The sequence below is a fragment of the Cyprinodon tularosa genome, unplaced genomic scaffold (genome assembly GCF_016077235.1).
Source record: "Cyprinodon tularosa strain WSP-4 unplaced genomic scaffold, ASM1607723v1 ctg346, whole genome shotgun sequence".
Classification (NCBI taxonomy): Eukaryota; Metazoa; Chordata; class Actinopteri; order Cyprinodontiformes; family Cyprinodontidae; genus Cyprinodon; species Cyprinodon tularosa.
The window spans coordinates 612,586-632,044 of NW_024039059.1; the positions used below are offsets into that span (position 1 = coordinate 612,586).

Sequence of the window (19,459 nt, forward strand, 5' to 3'; positions counted from 1 at the left end):
ACACAGATAGGAATCACCTGCTATATTCAAATCCATGAGGGATTTTCCAGGTTAGTTAGAAAATGTGCAAAACAATGATTACATTGTCAAAATACTCATTAGCCTAATAATGAAGCATACGGTGCAGAAGTAATGAAAAGCAAAACCATAGGAAATCTGTGTACAGTAGGAATACTCCTTCTAACATTTTACCTATTTATAAGGCATTTCTTTTTGCTTAAAATGCTTCAGATTTCTCTACATTGTAAGCAATCCTCGGTGGGGATTAAGCATGAAGTTATTTTTGTAGTTAATCAAGCAGATGGATCTATGCTGATGGCGAAACAACCAATTCTCAAAATGTTCTAATCACATTAGCACAGAATTTAATTATTTAGATGCACGTTTGACATTAAAGGTTCTCATGCCCTGGAAAAAGTATGGATTTCAATGTTGGCAATTTCCAGGTCTGAATAAATCTGGGGGGGAAAAAATATTAAATGTGTTTTTTTTATCCACAGTAGATTAATTTGCTTTATTCTAAGGCTGGTGTCCTCCCTTTGTTTTGTTTTTCCTTTTTTCCTTCCTTGCTTTCTTAGTTTCTTCATTTTTTCTGTCCTTTCCTCTTTCCATTCTCCTTTTTCTCTCAAGCATGTTCTGTTCTATGTAGATGTTGTCTTTACCTTCACATCTTTGTCTTCTATTCACATTTTCTCCCCTCTATCTCTTTGTCCCACCTTTCTTGTATAATTCCTCCATCCCGTTCTTATATCCCTTCCTCCATTTTTATTACCTTGCAATTTGTCTCCTGTTTTATATTTTCTTTCTCTGTGTCCTCAGTTTCTCCTTCCTACCTTCTTGTGTCATTCTTTTCTTGTTTTTTATCCTATCTTTGTTCTTCATTCCTTCCATTCTTTACCCATTAATTCCCTGCTCTTTACTCTTTCTTTCTGTCTCCTTCCCTTCTTCCATGTGTCAGTCGTTCCTTTATTCTCTATTTCTAAAAAAGAAAAAGGAAGGAAACATTTTTGTTCTTAAACAACCCCCATTAATGAATCTACTACAGCCCCATTTCTTAGTGTTAAGCGTCTTCTTTTCTTTCCATGTTTAACACACTATTAGAAACTGTGACCCAAAGGTTTAAATTACGCTTAATCTATCCATAAAACGTAACCCTACTTGATTTTTGATCAAGGATTTTTCTTTAAAAAGAAATACATATCTTGCTCTGTAACCCCTCTGCAAAATATGACCTTTGTCTTGTGCTACAAAGGTCGAAGTTCAAAACCCTATAGGACATCTGAAAGTAGATGTTTTGTCAAGAAGACTGAATCTAAAGTCGAATAATCACATATTTGTGTAAAAATGTAAACATTTTGAACACCCCCCATTTTAATTTCTGCTGCCTAATCCCCTGGCTTTGTTACAACACACTATTGATATTCTGCAAATGAGCTCAGTTCACACCTGTGAGCTCTGAGTTAAAGAGGAGATTATAAGAGATTATTTTTCTTTCCACACCACATTATTCCCATTGTTATCTTTTAAATTCATGCAATAATTAATGTTAAAGGTTTTTTAATCTTTGAAAACATGCCTTTATGAAATTGTACTCACTCATACATATCTCATAAAGGGCCTCTCCTCCTTCACTCCTCCTCCTCCTCTCTCCATCCTCTGTTAATCCCTCCTCAATCCTTCCCCGTCTCTTTCTCTCTGAACCAGAGCTGTGTTATCCTTTCCGAGGCAGAGGCGCTCGGAGCAGGCCCGGTTTTGCCCTGGTGTAAAGTGGAGATGTTAACGTTAATTAAATCATTCATTTGGTCCAGATTAATTAGTGTCGCACTACTTTTAAGCTTAGCCATAACTAATCAGATTAGGCCGAGCTGAGGGCCGAGTGAGGCAGATGGAAACAGGAGAAGCTCACTTTGAAGTCCAGCCGCCGTATGTCTGCTGAATGAGGAGATCCTTCCATAGGCTCTGCTTCTTTTCTTCACAACCTCAGATCTTTTTTATCTGGTGGAAAAAAAATATCTGCCTGCAGGTGCTGACTATGTTGCATTAACCGAGATAATTGTGATTCCAATTTGCAGATTATAGCAAAGCCAGGAAACCGAAGCATCCACTGCTGCTTTTCGCTGCTTGTTTGGATGCGTCTCTCTCCTCTCTTCGCTCTACTGACGACTAACCCTCCTCCCCTGTTATTCGAGGTCTCTCTGTCTGGTTTTCTTTCCACCTCTCCCACTGTATCTGCCTCTGCTTCTCTGGGCCCTCTGGAGGGGTCACATCATATTTGAATTCATAACAACCCTTGTTGCTGTTTTGTTAACAAGCGGAGCTCAAATTTGTCCTCCCCCTCTTCCCGGCTTCTTTTCATCTCCCACTCGGCTCCTAAGGTGCTGGAGGTTTTATTTCATTTATTATCTATTTGTTCATTCATTTTTGTATTTTTAATTCATTTCTCCAGTCTGCTGCATCAGTGCAGCTTTCAGTTTCTTTGGGCAGCTTTTCAATGTAGCTATGCAGTCCCCTTTTAGCATTAGAAGACATTACCTATTGAATTATACCTCTAGAAGTGACTTCCTAAAATTGCCATCTTTCATAGGGAAGTCATATCTGAATGTCGAATCTTTCTGTCTAACACAGTTATATATGTATATATATATATATATATATATATATATATATATATATATATATATATATATTAGTGCTGTCAATCGATTAAATTTTTTTAATCGCGATTAATCGCATCAATGCCAAAGTTAACTTACGATTAATCGCATTTTAATCACACATTTCATTTCTGATTGAAAATCATTTAAATACTCTCGATGACATACAAAAAATACATACAGGCTAGGTTTGTGCTAATGTTCTTTTTTTTAAATGAGAACAGGTCACAGACACTGATTTATGCCATAGAAACATATGGCAAGAAGATGGGGAGGCATGTAGCAAAAAATAACAAATGTGTAGCCAAAAAAAGGCCCTGAAAACATGCTGATGTAAAAGACAGTCTTTACAATTAATACAGTCTTTTGAACAAAGACAAGCATTTTACCCTACTGCTATAAAATGCAGTAGAGTTAACATTAGATGTCAATTAACCAAGGTAATAATGAACAATTTTCAATCAATACATCAAAATCAATAGACCGACATCACTAGATGGAGGTAGTCTATGCTCTAGAAAGTTACTTTTCAGCCTCTTAACAAAAATGAGAACACACACACACCCATCCACCCACACACACACACACACACACACACACACACAGACACACGCGATACCGACCTGTGGCGTACACAGACAGCAAGAGTGCCGTAGCAGATTCCATTTCACCTACTTGGAAAATTGTACCATTAAACCACATAGCGTTAATCTCACGTTATTGGCCAATCAAATTTTTCCGGTCATAGCAACTTGATTCATATGTCGCAGCTAATATACGCAACGGTTGAAATAAGAAATAAGAATTATTTACTTTATCTTTGAGTTCCGTCCCAGTGTTCACGGGGATGGACGTCTGTGTCTTCAGCAGGCGTAGAGCTAACAGAACTGGCAGCGTTGCGAGGCAAGGGCTCAAACATGTACGGCTGTAAGCCTTCTATACCAAACCAAGCCTCTGCCACCCTGGTGTCCTCTTCCACAACAATTTTGTCTCCACTTTCCTCCTTTAAATACAAAAATGTATGATGGAGGATGCTCATCCACGACCTCCGACACAAAACTCTCCTCCTCTTGCATGTTACCGCTGTCCATAGCGTTCCTTGAAAGTGTCGTTTCTAAGTCACCAATTTAGTGCTACTTGGTCCCAATGTGATTTCCCATCAGGAACCTACTAGCACTAAGTTGCTAATTGGTTAGCAAGATGCTTCTGACTATCCAGCCACAACCAAACTTACTTGCGAATCTTCCACCAAAACTATCTCGCCCCCTTGATAAACAACCAATCACATTCACTTTATTCACTCGTGTAAAGTCGTGCACCACTTGAGAGAATTTGTAAATGCAATGGTTGGAACAGCCGCTTCCCACTTTATATCAGCGTGAGTGGAAATAAAAACAAGAACTCGCCTTTTGAAAATTAACCAATATTTCCAGTTGTTAAATATAGCAGTACTATTATGTGCTGCTTATCAGTGAGGTTAAGTACACATTGATTAGTATAAATCGGAGATGATGAAAACACAAACATTCTTCAAAAATATGAATTTTCCTCCTACAATGAGAATCTTCTGCAACCTTTCTTTGTCTGTTTTGGGGCTTCTGCGAATGGCAACTTAGTTTGCAAGCAAGATTAAATGCCACGGGATTTGTCAAATAACAAACTCCTTAAAATACATTTTGCCAGAACCCAATGGATGCATTGCTCAAGTACAGAAATGTTTTGAACCAAAGAAATGCAGTGTCAGCCTGAAGCAAAACAAACATGGCTGCACCGGTGGACACCTATCTATTGCACCTTAGTCTACTCCAAAAAAATTAAAAACAATCCACTGGACTTGGCTTCCAAGTTTGAAGATGTTTTGCTTCCCATCCAGGAAGCTTTTTCAATTCAAAATGTCAGGAATAGCGATGAGTTTGAGGTTTTATACAGTAGCCTAACAAAGTGTTGTTTTTGTTTTGAAAACATGCAAATCGGAACAGACGAATGGTCCACCCATTAGCAATGGTGGTCCTTTTGCCACTTTTGTTAGACTGCAATACCCCATACCCATCTAAATGTCTGAAAGGTTGGTTGTTAAAGGTGATTGTTTGACTGGCTGAATAGACAAGGTCCTCCACTTTCCTGTGGGGCTGTTATGATACCAAAAAGGCTCAATAGCTGCATTCTAAGTTTTTTGGGTGGACCCCTTCGTCTCTTCCAATTTGCATGCTTTCAAAACAAAAACAAGGTTTTGTTGGTCTACTGTGTAAAAACCTTGATCTCAACGCTATTCCTGACATGTCTTTAAACTTGGAAACCAAGTCCAGTGGATTGTTTTAAATTTTTGTCTACCCCTGAGCCCAGGTGCCAGACACCCCCCACTGTCATCTACCAAACTGTTTGTTCCAGAGGTGCTGAATTTCTTCCACATAGTAGCAACAGATCACATGGTGACCAAGTCTAACTCGGGTTGGCTTTTCTTAACTTTCAGTTTAGGTTTACATGAGATTTTGATATACAGTTTTGCTTTTTTGTTTTTGCAGATTCAATTATTCTATAAATGCATTGACATACAAACTTCAAAAAACATATGTTAACTTATTCCAGTGTTTATTTATTTTCTTTTTTTTACAAGACACACATATATATAATATGTTAGAAAACCTGTGATAGCCAAATATGGGCCATGCTAAGCAGTCTCTCTTCCACTGCTCATAAATGTTCTTCAAAAAAAGTCTCACATGGATGTTTTTTTAAAGCTTGCAGTTCCTCTACACATCCTGCATGTCTTTATATTTTTCTTTTCTCCTGTCTTCCTGTCATCCAGCCCACCTGTACAAGTGCAGGGCATTACGGGACAGCTGCGGCATGTGCCTGAAAGCTGACCCCAGGTTTGAATGCGGTTGGTGCGTCCAAGAGAAGAAGTGCTCCCTGCGGCAGGAGTGTACGGTCGGTGGAAACTCCAACCTTCCTCTGCAGCTGGCTGAAGGTGGGGGGTGGATGCATGCCACATCTGGAAACAGCCGCTGCACTCACCCCAAGATCACTAAGGTAAGGCAGCATGGGTGTTTACATATGTTTTTCATGGCTGCATGTAGATGAAGCCACTGGTTTATAAATGACACATGGTGTTAAGTGAGTTATCAAGAGGATATTTGTGTGGGTAAACTGTCGATTATAACATGAGTGATAGGTTTGCTTAAGATGCTGCAATGTTTCGTTATTTTAGATCAGTGTTTATCAACTCTGTTCCTCAAAACACGCTGCAATGATAGGTTTATGATGTTGCTCTGCTTTAGCACACCTGGTTTCACTTAATTCCTAATTAATAGGTTTGTGGGAAAACAACTGCTTTAGATAAATGCTCTGCTCTGTTATCATTCAGTCTTTAACCAGACACATCCAACACAATGCGGTTGTAGCTCCTCTACAAAACAGGACAGGTCCAAACTGTAATGGACATTATGTCTGCAGAGGGGATTATCAGGGGGACCTACCCTCTTTCTAGGACTTGGACAGGTCAAAGGTCATGCCAAGGGCAGCTAACATCTCTGCAAAACCCATACATCCTGGATATAAATTGTGTAGACCTCCACCTTCAGGAACGTGCTACGCAGCAGTTTTTACACAGCCTAGAAACCGTTTCTTTCTCAGGCAGTGACTCTGTTGAATGTTTGATCAATACAATGAATGTCTGCAAGTAAAAAAAAGAAGAAAAAGAAAACCAAACTTTTTCCTCAAATTTTCTTAATATCTTTTTATGTAGAATGCATTTATTAAAGCAAACAAAGAAGAAATTTATAAAACACATAATGACCTAAATCCAGCACACAATGGCTACAGTGATTAAATTCTAAATTCCCCTGAAAAGCGTCACATCTCTTTCTGAGCACCACATCTTTGTCTTGTCGGCTCATGAAGATTGTAATGTCACCTGTGGAGATCCAAGGCCTGGAAATCTTGAAAGGACGTTGCATCAGCTCCCTTTGTTGAAGTCCCTGTGGTCACAAAAGCCCTACGTGTCCTGAACCCAGAATGAAAGCTGCTCTATTTTAATGTGCTGCTATTATAACGCTCATATTAGTTGGGACCTTGTGCCTGCCCTTGGCACAGATTACACACGGTTACATCAAACCGCTCCTCTGGAACCAGCCTCATGAAAAACTTTGTTTTGGCTTGATTTCTTTTTTTCATCTATATTTTTTTCACCATCTTTCAGGTTTATTTTTAAGCAACACTCAGAGAAATCAGTTTTTATGGAATTCTCGTTTTGGGGTTTGTTTTCTTCCCTGCCTTTGTCACTGTTATGACTTTCAGTAAGGCCTCATAAAACAAGACAAAGAAGTTGAAATGAGAAAGAAAAAATTACTGGCCGTCAAGTTTCTGACTGAATCATAAAATTGCTTCCTTTTATCAAAGCGTCACACTTTTCACCAATATAGCAGCTTTACAATCACTTTTACTGATAAGAAAGCTGCAGCCCTGTAGCAAAGAATGAGGGGCGACTTTATTTGTAAATGCATAATTTTTAAAAACTCAAGGAAGAAAAGGCATACTTATCTTTTTAATAGACTAGATTATGGAAAACAATCTAACTCCATCCATTTTGGCCCATTGGGCCCTGGCTAGGATTCAGCTCTGCATTGTGACTATAGATGCACTGACTTCATATTTTGCATGCTTTTTGTGAAGCTCCCCCTAATCCTCGGATGGATTTAGTCAATGACAATTTTGACAATACTTTCAAGGATGTAGTTTTCCTTGTTGCTGGTGCACTTTTCACTACAGTTATGCTTGGATAGAGCACTTTGTAAGCAACCAGCTATGACCTTTTACTGTATAGCTCTTCCTTCTTGTGGAGGGTTTTAATGTCTGTCCTCTGGACATAAGCTGAGTCAGCAGTCTTCCCCATGGTAGTCTTGGCCAAAATGGCTATTATCATTTCTAAATAAAAGGCTTTTTTATATATTTTATTGTTATATTTTTAGTGTAATTTTCACATTTTGAGATTTGTATATTTTGTAACACATGTTCATTAAGATTACACAAATAAAATTGTCTTTTTTATAACTAGTTATTACCTCTGCCATGTATGTTTTTGGTTTGTTGGTGAGCGACATTACAGGGAGAAAAAAAAGCAGTCCACTGGAACGTTTCCAACAGGTTTGTCCTTGCCCAGCTTAGATCTGGCTTCATTAACGATGTAATCCGTAACCACAATCAGGATTGATGAATTTTTTAAAGGATTCCTAAACATTGTGAAGATATGGAAATTAGCTGCTTAGTGTAGGTCTCATAAAGCATTGGCATAAGCAGCCTCCAACATGTGCAGAGCTTAGGCGTGTAAACAGAATTAGTTTCCAGATGTTTGGATGTACGGCTTTAGAATATCTGAGCCAGTAAGTGTTGGCTCCAATGTATGACCTAAACAGCACCAACTTTTTAAAACTGATTATTATCAGTGGCTAACATTACGCCCAACAAGGAAACGCATACAAACAAAATATGTGTATGTTGTGGCCAGACGGCAAACTAATTGGAAGTCTCTGCCTAGTTATTATGGCTTTAGCAATATTTGGTTATGACCACAGGAAAACTATAAAAGCATCATGACCACAAAGTGATATTCAAGGTTTCTACATCAGTGCTGGTAAAAGCTAAGCTAAGGAAACAGATGTCAAAGCTGATTTGATTTTGGGTTCTACTGATCCGGATTTTGAATTATATAAAGTAATTTTTATTTTGGAGAAATGTGTCTTCATAGTCACTTCAAAAAGGCTCCAATTGTGGGTTTTTTCACACTGGTCTTGTTGTGATTTAAAAAAATGAAAAGAAATTAAAAATATATTACATTTATTTTCTATGATATAAAAAAGCAAACAGGTATGTTTGGTTCTGTTTTCAGCACCTACATGGTCCAGTTTACCCTCAAAGTTAGTGCATAATGTTGTGTTTTTATTTCTATTTTTTTTAGATATACTTAATAGAAAAGTGGGTCTGATGTGCATTGGGAGGAGCTACCCTTTATTTTCTTGTGAAAATGGCAGTTCTATTTGTGCGATCAGTGGGTAAAATGTAATTTAATATTTTTTAAGTAAGAAAATTTACAATCTTGCCTTCAAATATTATTTCGCTGTCAGAGCCACTCAGACTCCAGTACAGCGGCGATGCTTTGTCGCTAGGAAGCCTGTTCAACAGCAGTCTTTGTCCCGGGCGCCTCTTTGCAGTTTTCTGCTACTGTTCACGGCGGCTGGAAGGCATTTTTCACGTAATCCAAACTGCAGTCACAAGAATAATAAAATGAAATATATTTTGCTGGCAGGCTTCTACATTTTAAGTTAATTTAGGTATTATTTAAGCTGTTTGAGAGGACTGATCACAGTGATCTGCATCAGCAGTGTTGTGTCTGTCTCCCTGCAAGCTCCCAGATCAGCTTCCCTGATTGGTTGATGTAGCATGTCGAGCAGCAAAAGTTCAATTTTTCCAACTCTAGCAGCTGCTGCTGTTTCCGAAGTGCGTCAGATGCTCAGAAGCTCATGACACACTGTTTCAGCTGCAACCTGCTGCAGGACCGTTTGCTGCGCCTTCATGTGTGTTAACCATTGACTTTGCATGTAAACTAGCTGCCTCTGCTGCTTCTAGCGCTTGCGGTCTGAATGTTGCATTATTATACTGATGCACGGGGTGTGATTTCACCTTTGTTTTGACTCTTCTGACCACATGATTTTGTAACCATTTTACAGTAGCAGCCATTCAAAATGGCGCTTCCTAGTCAAATGGCAGTCCACTTCCCTGCATCTCCCAGCGAAATCCCGTCCAACTTCCAGCCACTGGAGTCACCTCCTTCTTCTCGGTGTGCATATTTTTTTTGTCTGACTCAACCCTTTCACATAATTAAAGGGTCTGGCCAGGGAGATAACGCTTCTCTCTAGATCTTAATGTCGGCAAATCATGACAGGAAAGAATATTTTAGTGCAAATATTGATGCTTAAAAAGGAATTGTAGGGGACCAGCCAAGGTCCTATCAAAAAAAGCGGGAGAATGTTGAATGGATACTACTGTATGAATCTTTTTTTTTTACAGGATGTCATTTTTGCTTCAATAAATCCCATCAAAGCCACTCAATAGCTATTTTCTTTACGAACTGTAGCTGAAATTTACTGTAACTTGGTAGAAAAAATACACTAAAATTGTATTAGTAGTAATGATCAGAACAGTCTTACTTGTACATAAATTGTGCAAAACCTATAAAGTCCTTTATATATATTTTTTTGTTGTTTGTTTTTAGTTTTATGCTAACAGCCATGAACTGTAGAAGCAATTACTTAGGATTGTTTAAAGCTTAGCATCCAGCTGCAAAAGTTCAGACCACTCTGAATGCCTAAATCAGGGTTCCCGCGGGTCCTTAAAAAGTCTTAAAAGGCATTGAATTCTTCAAAATAAAATTAGGGCCTTAATTTGTATTAAACTGTCTTAAATCAGTCTTTCATAGGTCTTATTTTTTAAAACATCATAAATAGGATTATTTTTATTACGATTTATTTTTGTAATCTAAATAAAACGTTAAAATTGACATTTTTCTTTTTATAAAAAAAAAAAAATGGCTTGCCATTATTGGTTCCGTCCAGATAGCGGAACCAATAAAAGCGTTGTTGGTTCCGGGACATTTGGGAGATGCACCATTTACTATTTGTATGGAAAATATGAGCAAGTGTAAATGTAACGAGTTTTCTCCATGGCTAAAACCAGGGAACATACATGAGGCACAGTGTGTTTTGTGCAAGAAGTCATTCAAGCTCGGAACGATGGGAATTAAGGCAGAGAAGTCGCACATTCAAAGCACAAAACACAAAGCGTCAAAATCGAGTTACTGAGAAACAGCCGGTATTTGTCGGTTTAGTTCCACCCTTCTCTCTGCAACGCCTCCACTTATCACCAAATCAAACATAGAAAACGATACAAAGAAAAATTACTGCAAAACAGACTTAGCACTGGTTATGTTGTGGCTTTAAAACTGATTTGTTTTGTTCCCTTCTAAAACAAACTTTGTGAATTCAGTTAAATATTTGTTCAAATATATCTCTCATTTGTGTGTTTTTAGCTTTCTTCCTGTATGGGAAGTTTTTCAAAATTTGAAACATTAGTGCATTGGTTTATGTTATAATAAACCTTTGGGTTAAGTTGTCGCAAGCAGGTTTTTCTTGTGTTTCTTGTGAATTTGATCTTAATTTTGTATTTCAAGTGGCATTAAAAAGTCTTAAAAAGTCTTGAATTTAACTTGCCTTATGCTGTAGGAACCCTGTAAATACTGTAAACATGCTGGTCCTGATAATGCAAGACTCGCTAATCCAACACTCAAAACTGCATGCTGTCTCTTATAGACTTTGGATGTAAATCAGACATTCTGGTGTTTTTACACCTTTAGATTGCTAATGATAACTTAGATTAGCATGAAATCTAGTATACCTGTATCCCTTACACCTGTACAGGATATGGTGAAGATCTTAAAGGCATTGTACCATGGTTTTGTTACTATCATATGTTATTCATGCTAAGCTAGAAGGTCTCCTTTTAGTCTTTTCTACCTGCCTTCTCCTCTGGGATAATGGTGGTAAGCTCTTTAACAGCCATTCTTTTCCTCTGTTGCCTCTCTGTCTGAGGCCATGCCAGTGTTTATATATCCCAGGGTTTGGTGGCTTGCTGATGTTGGGTTTTGTGGTGTCACCAAGTCTTTCTTTTAAACCTATCTGAAGCCCCATTTCCACACTCTTACATTGTCCATATTGCACCCTAGGGCTTGATGGCTACTCGTTCTGGTCAGTGTTTACCAGCTATTGTGTTTGTGGAACCAGAGTGCTGAGGCTCTGCTGGCGCCTGAGGTTCCAAAGTGAGTCAGCTTCCAAACACTGAGCAGATTTTTCCATTGCCAGACTGAGCTTTCGCTGCCTGCATCTTTGGTATTTTAGTTTTGTTCACTCGATTTATTGCGTGTGGTTTTTTAAATAGACAGAATCCTTTTTCTGCACCTCAACATACAGATGTCATCATTATTTTCCTCATTATTCGGTCATTGGTGGGAATATTTATCTTATAAACATGATAGATGTCTGTCTATGGACTTCAGCAAATGTTCTGTAGCGTTTTGCTGCCAGGAAATATTTTCTGCTCTGCTCTCCACAGAGATTAGCTATAACAGAGCGGTTTTTCAGCTCTAGGAAAACATAGTCAATAACTGGCTGGTGATAGTTGTTTCTAAAGGCTTATCTATCCATATGTTTGACTATTTTCTTATTTCAAAAGCAACTGATGGGAAAAGTTTAGCTTGTTAAAGAAATAAATTATTAATTTATTTAAATTATTCAAGCATTTATTTTCTACGGAATCTTTTTTTTTTATCTACTGCTAGATATGAGTTTGTTTTTAGCAATTCTAATAAAAGATTCGATTCTGTATCAAACTGATAAGTCGTTTACCCTTTTCTGAACAGAAATCAAAGAAACTGTTTATGTAATAGCACCTGAACACTGTTAAAATAGATTTGACACATATGTCAGCTCTATGGTAATTTCACTTTTGTCACTGAGAGGTTTTCAAATGGCTGAGACCAAAAAAAAAAAAATAAAATCAAACCTGTAATACACAGTATGACGCCTGTAATTTTGAGTTTGCAAACGAGACCAATCTGTTTGTAACGCACACATCTCACCCTCCAGATGTAATTATGTTAAAATAGCCTTAAAAATCAAGCTTTTTGACTGTTTTATTTTCTGTTCCTCTTCAAAAATCTATGGGAGCCTGGTCAGATGGTGAATTCTTTAAAACTAAAGGACGTTTTACGTGTTAATCTGAACTAAATCTAACTGGGAAAATTCTTAATTGATTTTTCAACTGGAAATTTTAAAAAATATTACAAAATGAGTACAGGAAAGGTTGACCAGATTTAAAATCCCTCCTTTTTCAGGTCTATCTAGGTTTAAAGATCTATAGCTGAAGGAAAACATGGGGCCAGTTTGGAAAAAATAGAATGAGATCAAGAACTCTCTGCACCAGATTCAAGCATTAGACTAGAGATTACACAAAGAATGGAGAAAGCAGTGTTGCCAGGTGAGAAATGTAGGATTATCGTACAAAAGATATGAAATTAATATATTTTGAAGGAAATTATTGTACACGTCACAACCAAAATAACATGTCTATCAATGCGCTCTAGTCACATTAATGTTGAATAATGTCTGATGCTCATGGCTTTGTGGCGTCAGTACTGAGTGGATTCATCAGCAGCCCCACAGTTGCGTAGGGATAATGTGTGCTCCATAAACAATCCAAAAACAAACAGCCTTTGTCTTCATAAGCAAAACAGAAGATTTGTTTAAAAAAGAAAATAACACTGATTTCCTTTAAACAATGTTTTTATGTAGACTCTTATTCCTTAGTTCTCCTGTTTTTGTTTTTTTTCATTTTTCAATTTTCAGATTCATTAGAATCATACACCAATAACAATACTAACCAATAACAACAATAACATGTTCAGAATAAAAATTTTATTTTAAGTCTAAATCTGACTATAAAACAGTTATATAATATAAAGCAAATATCCTACTTTAACTTTTTATATGAGAAATGTCTGTTGACAATATTAATTAGCATAAACACCAATTTAATATCAGGTGACAGGATTATGTGAAAAAAAATCCTTACTTTCTTATTTAAATAAATTCCTTACTTCCTTACTTATTTAGATACTGTGTAACTCCCACAATTTCTGGGTAAAAACTTTTATTTTTATTGGTAATTCAATTCAGTTCAGTTTATTTATATAGCGCCAAATTCACAACACATGTCATCTCAAGGCACTTTACAGTTCAACCAGATCATACAGTCAAATTGATACAAAGTTTTCTATCTAAGGAAAACCAGTTGATTGCATTGACTCATTGACTCAAATACAATCCCCCACACTAAGCATGCTTGTAGCGACAGTGGAGAGGAAAAACTCCCTTTTAACAGGAAGAAACCTCCAGCAGAACCAGGCTCAGTGTGAGCGGCCATCTGCCGAGGCCGACTGGGGTTCAAGGAGACAGAAGCAGAGATACAAAAAGCAGCTGTAAAAGGCGGCCCCGTCCAGGAAACACACAGCCAGGCAGACGAGCTCCGAGGCAGCTCCCATGCCAGAGGACGAAGAGAGCACATCCACTCAGTCACGGTCAGAGAAACAGGACCACACTGGAAAACAGGCCGATCTCCAACATCTATTAACAAGGGTGTTGATAGAAGCAGCACAGCTGATATTTTTTTCCAGGATGACGTCACAGCCAAACAGGAACAGACGAGGCAAAGCTACTCTGAGGAAAAGCAGAGAGAGCAGAAGGTTAGAGATTGAACTAACAGATTCTGCAGAATAGGAGAACAGAGAGAGAATGAAGCAGAATGATGAAATGGGGGTCCCTATGTCCTCCAAAAGTCTAAGCCTATAGCAGCATAACTATAGAGATAGCTCAGGATAACCTGAGCCACCCTAACTATAAGCTTTATCAAAAATGAAAGTTTTAAGCCTAGACTTAAAAGTAGACAGGGTGTCTGCCTCACGGACTAAAACTGGTAGTTGGTTCCACAGGAGAGGAGCCTGATAACTAAAAGATCTGCCTCCCATTCTACTTTTAGAAATTCTAGGAACCACTAGTAAACCTGCAGATTGAGAGCGAAGTGCTCTGTTAGGAACATAAGGAACAATCAGATCTCTGATATAAGATGGAGCTTGGCCATTTAAGGCTTTATATGTGAGAAGGAGGATTTTAAATTCTATTCTTGATTTAACAGGAAGCCAATGAAGAGAAGCCAGGATAGGAGAGATATGATCTCTCTTTTTCATTTTCATTAGAACTCTGGCTGCAGCATTTTGGATCAGCTGAAGGCTTTTAACTACAGTTTGTGGACTTCCTGATAGTAAAGAATTACAATAGTCCAGCCTTCAAGTAACAAATGCATGGACTAGTTTCTCAGCATCACCCCTGGACAGGATATTTCTAATTTTTGCAATGTTCCTCAGATGAAAGAAGGAAATTCTAGAAACCTCTTTGATATGGGATTTAAATGACAGGTCCTGATCAAAAATAACACCAAGATTTTTTACTTTATTATCTGAAATCAGTTTAATCCCATCCAAATGAAGTGACTGGCTAATCAGTTTCTTTTTCAGAGACTCTGGTCCAAAGACTATAACTTCTGTTTTGTCTGCATTCAGAAGCAGAAAATTAAGAGTCATCCAGGTTTTTATGTCTTCAAGACATGCCTGTAATCTATGTAATGGGTTAGCTTCATCTGGATTTATAGACAGATATAGCTGGGTATCATCAGCATAACAGTGGAAATTAATCCCATGCTGTCTAATAATTCTACCAATTGGGAGCATGTATAAAGTAAAGAGAATTGGTCCTAGCACTGATCCCTGTGGTACTCCACAGGTAACCTTTGAGCGTGTTGAAGATCTATCATTAACATGAACAAACTGAATTCGATCAGATAGATAAGATTTAAACCAGTCTAGTGCTGTTCCTTTAATTCCAACAAAATATTCAAGTCTTTCTAAAAGAATATTATGGTCAACTGTATCAAATGCAGCACTAAGATCCAACAGGACGAGCACAGATACAAGTCCATTATCTGAGGCCATGAGAATATCATTAGTGACTTTCACCAGAGCTGTTTCAGTGCTATGATGAGCTCTAAAGCCAGACTGAAACTCTTCAAAAAGTTCATTATGGTGGAAGTGATCGCAAACTTGTTTGGCAACTACTTTCTCAAGAATTTTGGATAAGAAAGGAAGATTGGATATAGGTCTATAATTGACCAAGTCATCTGGGTCAAGAGACGGTTTCTTAAGCAGAGGTTTAATTACAGCAATCTTAAAAGCTTTAGGTACATATCCCTGTAACAGAGATAGATTAATCACATCTAAAATGGAGGAGGAGATCAAAGGGAATACCTCCTTAAATAACCTGGTTGGAACTGGATCTAACATACAAGTTGAAGGCTTAGATGAAGACAATAATTTTGCTAATTCAGAGAGTTCAACTGGATCAAAGCAGTCTAAACCCGGTTCAGATTCCATGACTACCTCAGGTACAATCGCGGATAGAGGAGTGCTTATGATCTTATTTTTAATAAGATCAATCTTATTTATAAAGAATCCCATAAAATCATTGCTGCTAAGAGCAGGTGGAATGGACGGTTCAACAGAGCTATGGCTCTGGGTGAGTTTGGCAACTGTATTAAAAAGAAATCTAGGATTATTCTTATTCTCCTCTATTAATGAGGAGAAGTATGCTGCTCTTGCTTTACAAAGGGTCCTCTTATACAGCAGTAAACCATTTTTCCAGACTAGGAAGGACTCTCGCAGGCCTGTGGAGCGATATTTTCTCTCCAGTTTCCTAGCATTTTGCTTCAAAGTACGCAGCTCTGCATTAAACCAAGGAGCAAGCTTTCTATTTTTAACGGTTTTCATTTTCAAAGGAGCTGCGTTGTCTAAGGCAATACGCAGAGAACTAGCAACCCCCTCAACAAAATCATCAACCTGTGAAGGGGAATAAGCTAAGCTTTTGCACTCTGCAGCACTGCTCAGTGACACAGAGCAGAGAGAAAGTGAAGCAGATTCTTTAAAATTTATAACTGCACTATCTGATAAAGATCTACTAAAATTGAACCTTCTTTTGGGGGAGGAGAACTCTGTTAAAGTAATCCTGAAGGTTATTAGAAAGTGGTCAGAGAGGACAGGGTTGTGAGGAAATACTGTTATTTCTTCACATTCTATGCCGTATGTCAGCACAAGATCCAAAGTATGAAGATGAGAATGCGTGGGACTATTCACATTTTGAACAAAGCCAATAGTGTCTAAGATAGCATTAAAGGCTGCTCTTAAGCTATCGCCTTCAATGTCAGCATGGATGTTAAAATCTCCCACTATGATGACCCTGTCAGTATTTAATACCAAATCAGAAAGGAACTCTGAAAACTCATCTAAAAATTCAGAGTAAGGACCTGGTGGACGATACAAAGTTACAAAAAGAAGAGGTTTTCTTGCCTTGAAATTTGGATCAGGGAAATTAAGGGTTAAATGTTCAAAAGAGTTGTAGGAATTAATTGTTTTGGGAGTAATCAGTAAGTCAGACTGGAAGATTGTTGCTACTCCTCCTCCTCGCCCAGAACTTCTGGGGATGTGAAAATTTAAATAGCTTGAAGGAGTTGCCTCATTTATGCTCACATAATCCTCTTGCTGCAGCCAGGTTTCTGTAAGGCAAAACAAGTCAATGTGATTATCACAAATCAAGTCATTAACTAGTAGACTTTTAGAGGAAAGCGATCTTATGTTAAACAGACCGCATTTAATTGTTTTAACTTTTTCCCCAATTGGAGTTATTTTGATTTTAATTAGATTATCATGATTTACTCCTTTGGGAATCTTTGCTAATTTATTAGATTTTGGTCGTGGGCAAGACACTGTCTGGATGGAGTAAAGAGTGGGTAACAGTAGAGAAGCTGCAGAGATGTGTGTTAAACTACAACTCTGCTTCCTGGTCTGCACCCTGGGTGGTCAGGGTTTTGGAGGACTAATAAATGTGGCCAGATTCCTAGAAAGAAGAGCTGCACCATCCAAAGTGGGATGGATGCCGTCTCTCCGAATCAGACCAGGCTTTCCCCAAAAGGATTGCCAATTATTAATGTAGCCCACGTTGTTTTCAGGGCACCACCTAGACAACCAGCGATTGAATGACGACATGCGGCTAAACATGTCATCACTGGTCAGATCAGGGAGGGGACCAGAGAAAATTACGGAGTCCGACATTTTTTTGGCAAACTTACACACCGAAGCAACACTAATTTTAGTGACCTCCGATCGGCGTAACCGGGTGTCATTACCACCAGCGTGAATAACAATCTTACTGTATTTAACCTTATCCTTAGCCAGTAGTTTCAGGTAGGATTTGATGTCGCCCGTTCTGGCCCCCGGCAAACATTTGACTATGGTCCCTGGTGTCTCTAATGCCACGTTTCTGACTATGGAGCTGCCAATCACCAGAGTGGGCTTCTCAGTGGGTGTGTCACTGAGTGGGGAAAACCGGTTAGAAACGTGAACGGGTTGGTGGTGACCAGTGGGCAGAGATCCACGACTAATCTGACCATAAAGCTGATATATAAAACAAGCAGCATTAATATTTTATTTCTTAGCGCGCATGTGTTAAAAACCCATTAAATACCTCAACTCCCTCTTTTAACAATTTGTCTTTTTCTTCTGAACACATTAAATTCCAGCTGCTGCAGATGATTGTTAAAGAGCAAACATCAAAGCAATTCTTACTAGTTTTGGGTCTCAGCTGTTTTTTTGGGGATTGTTTTTTGCCAAAAAATATTCAAGCTTCCAACTGGAGAAACAAATCATTTAACATACATTCACACTTTTCAAGCTGTTTTGTTCGGTACTGCTCGAGGTCTAAAAATGATGCTATGCTGCACATTGTAACGCCTGCTCAGCCGAGTACAACGGCAAAACAGGGCATTGGGACAATTACACATAATTACCTCATAATGCTTGTTAGGGGTTGGGTTTGTGCGTGTACGTTCATGCAGAAAGTGTGTATTTGCCGATGCTCGTGACAAGCGGCGTTCATCAGTCTCCATATTTGTTTTGTCACAACACACCTGTCTCGGTTACGCACCATAATCTGGGTAGATAAATCACATTACGGTCCGTCGATGCAACTGAGCGCCGCACTGCCACAGCACCATCGATAAAGCCAAGCCGTCGTAATAAGTTTCAATCAAACTGTGATGACGGTGGTTTGATTCTGTATTGGGGGATTTTTTTGTTGTTTTTTTTGTACTTTCTGCCTCTCCTTTTGTTTTTCAGCCAGGGATTTTTCTTCATTAAAAAGCATTCACATGCTGTATGGTTTTCTAGGGTATCAGATATGACTCTGCCTTTAGCATTTTGTTACCTGTCTCTGTGTATTTCTATTTTCTAATCCAATTGAATGTTTTTGGATGAAGGTACATTCAGTCCTTCTATAACCTTTTCTTTATTTCTTTTGTCCCTTTGTACATCTAGTTGTTCCCAGAGACTGGACCACGTCAGGGGGGAACCAGGTTGACCATCTGGGGGGAAAACCTGGGCCTACAATTTCGAGACATCCAGATGGGAGTCAGGCTGGGAAAGGTGCCCTGTGTGCCAATTGAAGAGGAGTATATCAGTGCCGAGAGGTGAGTCCAAGAAAACGTGCATGTATGAACAGTTTTTATAGAACATCACACACAGCTAGCTTTTCTTTTATCATAAAATCACATTTTGATGTTTAAACAGAGGCCTTCAGTTCTAAACACTAGAAAGTCTTTTTATAACCATATCTTTGGTAACATTGAACACTTGGTCAAAAGGGAAGCCATTCTTTTTATCATACGCTCAGTCAAAGTGTTCCAAAAATTTTAAATACTGGCAACTGCTAACATTACATTTCCTGTCTTAATACATATGAACTCTTTGTATAGTTCAGTTTGCTGTGGAAGGTCTAAATCAATAAAAAAAAAAAAAAAGTTTATAAAAAAAACAAGTGGAATTCAGTTTTTGTGTTTGAAAAGGTCGGTCCTGCATCTTGCTTTTCAATTCAGCACTTGTTTGGGTGAATTCCCTTTTTTTAAGATATTTGGAAATATTCATTCAGCAAATCTAAATGGATTTTCAGGTTGGTCTCCATTAACAAACATTTAATAGCTCTGTGTGTACCATGGGTCATGAGAGAGAAGTTTTATTCTTATTAATTCTTATTTATAATTATTTA

At 38.2% G+C, this 19,459-nt stretch overlaps 1 protein-coding gene across 2 annotated transcripts in view; it reads left to right on the forward strand.

Moving 5' to 3' along the window:
• Nucleotides 1-19,459, forward strand: part of LOC119789754 (plexin-A1-like) — a 384,280-nt gene that overhangs the window by 281,203 nt on the left and 83,618 nt on the right. For both annotated transcript variants that reach the window (XM_038294813.1, XM_038294814.1), the window contains exons 12-13: nt 5,461-5,684; nt 18,733-18,884. In XM_038294813.1, coding sequence (XP_038150741.1) covers nt 5,461-5,684; nt 18,733-18,884 — 376 coding nt within the window. The remainder of the gene's footprint in view (nt 1-5,460; nt 5,685-18,732; nt 18,885-19,459) is intronic.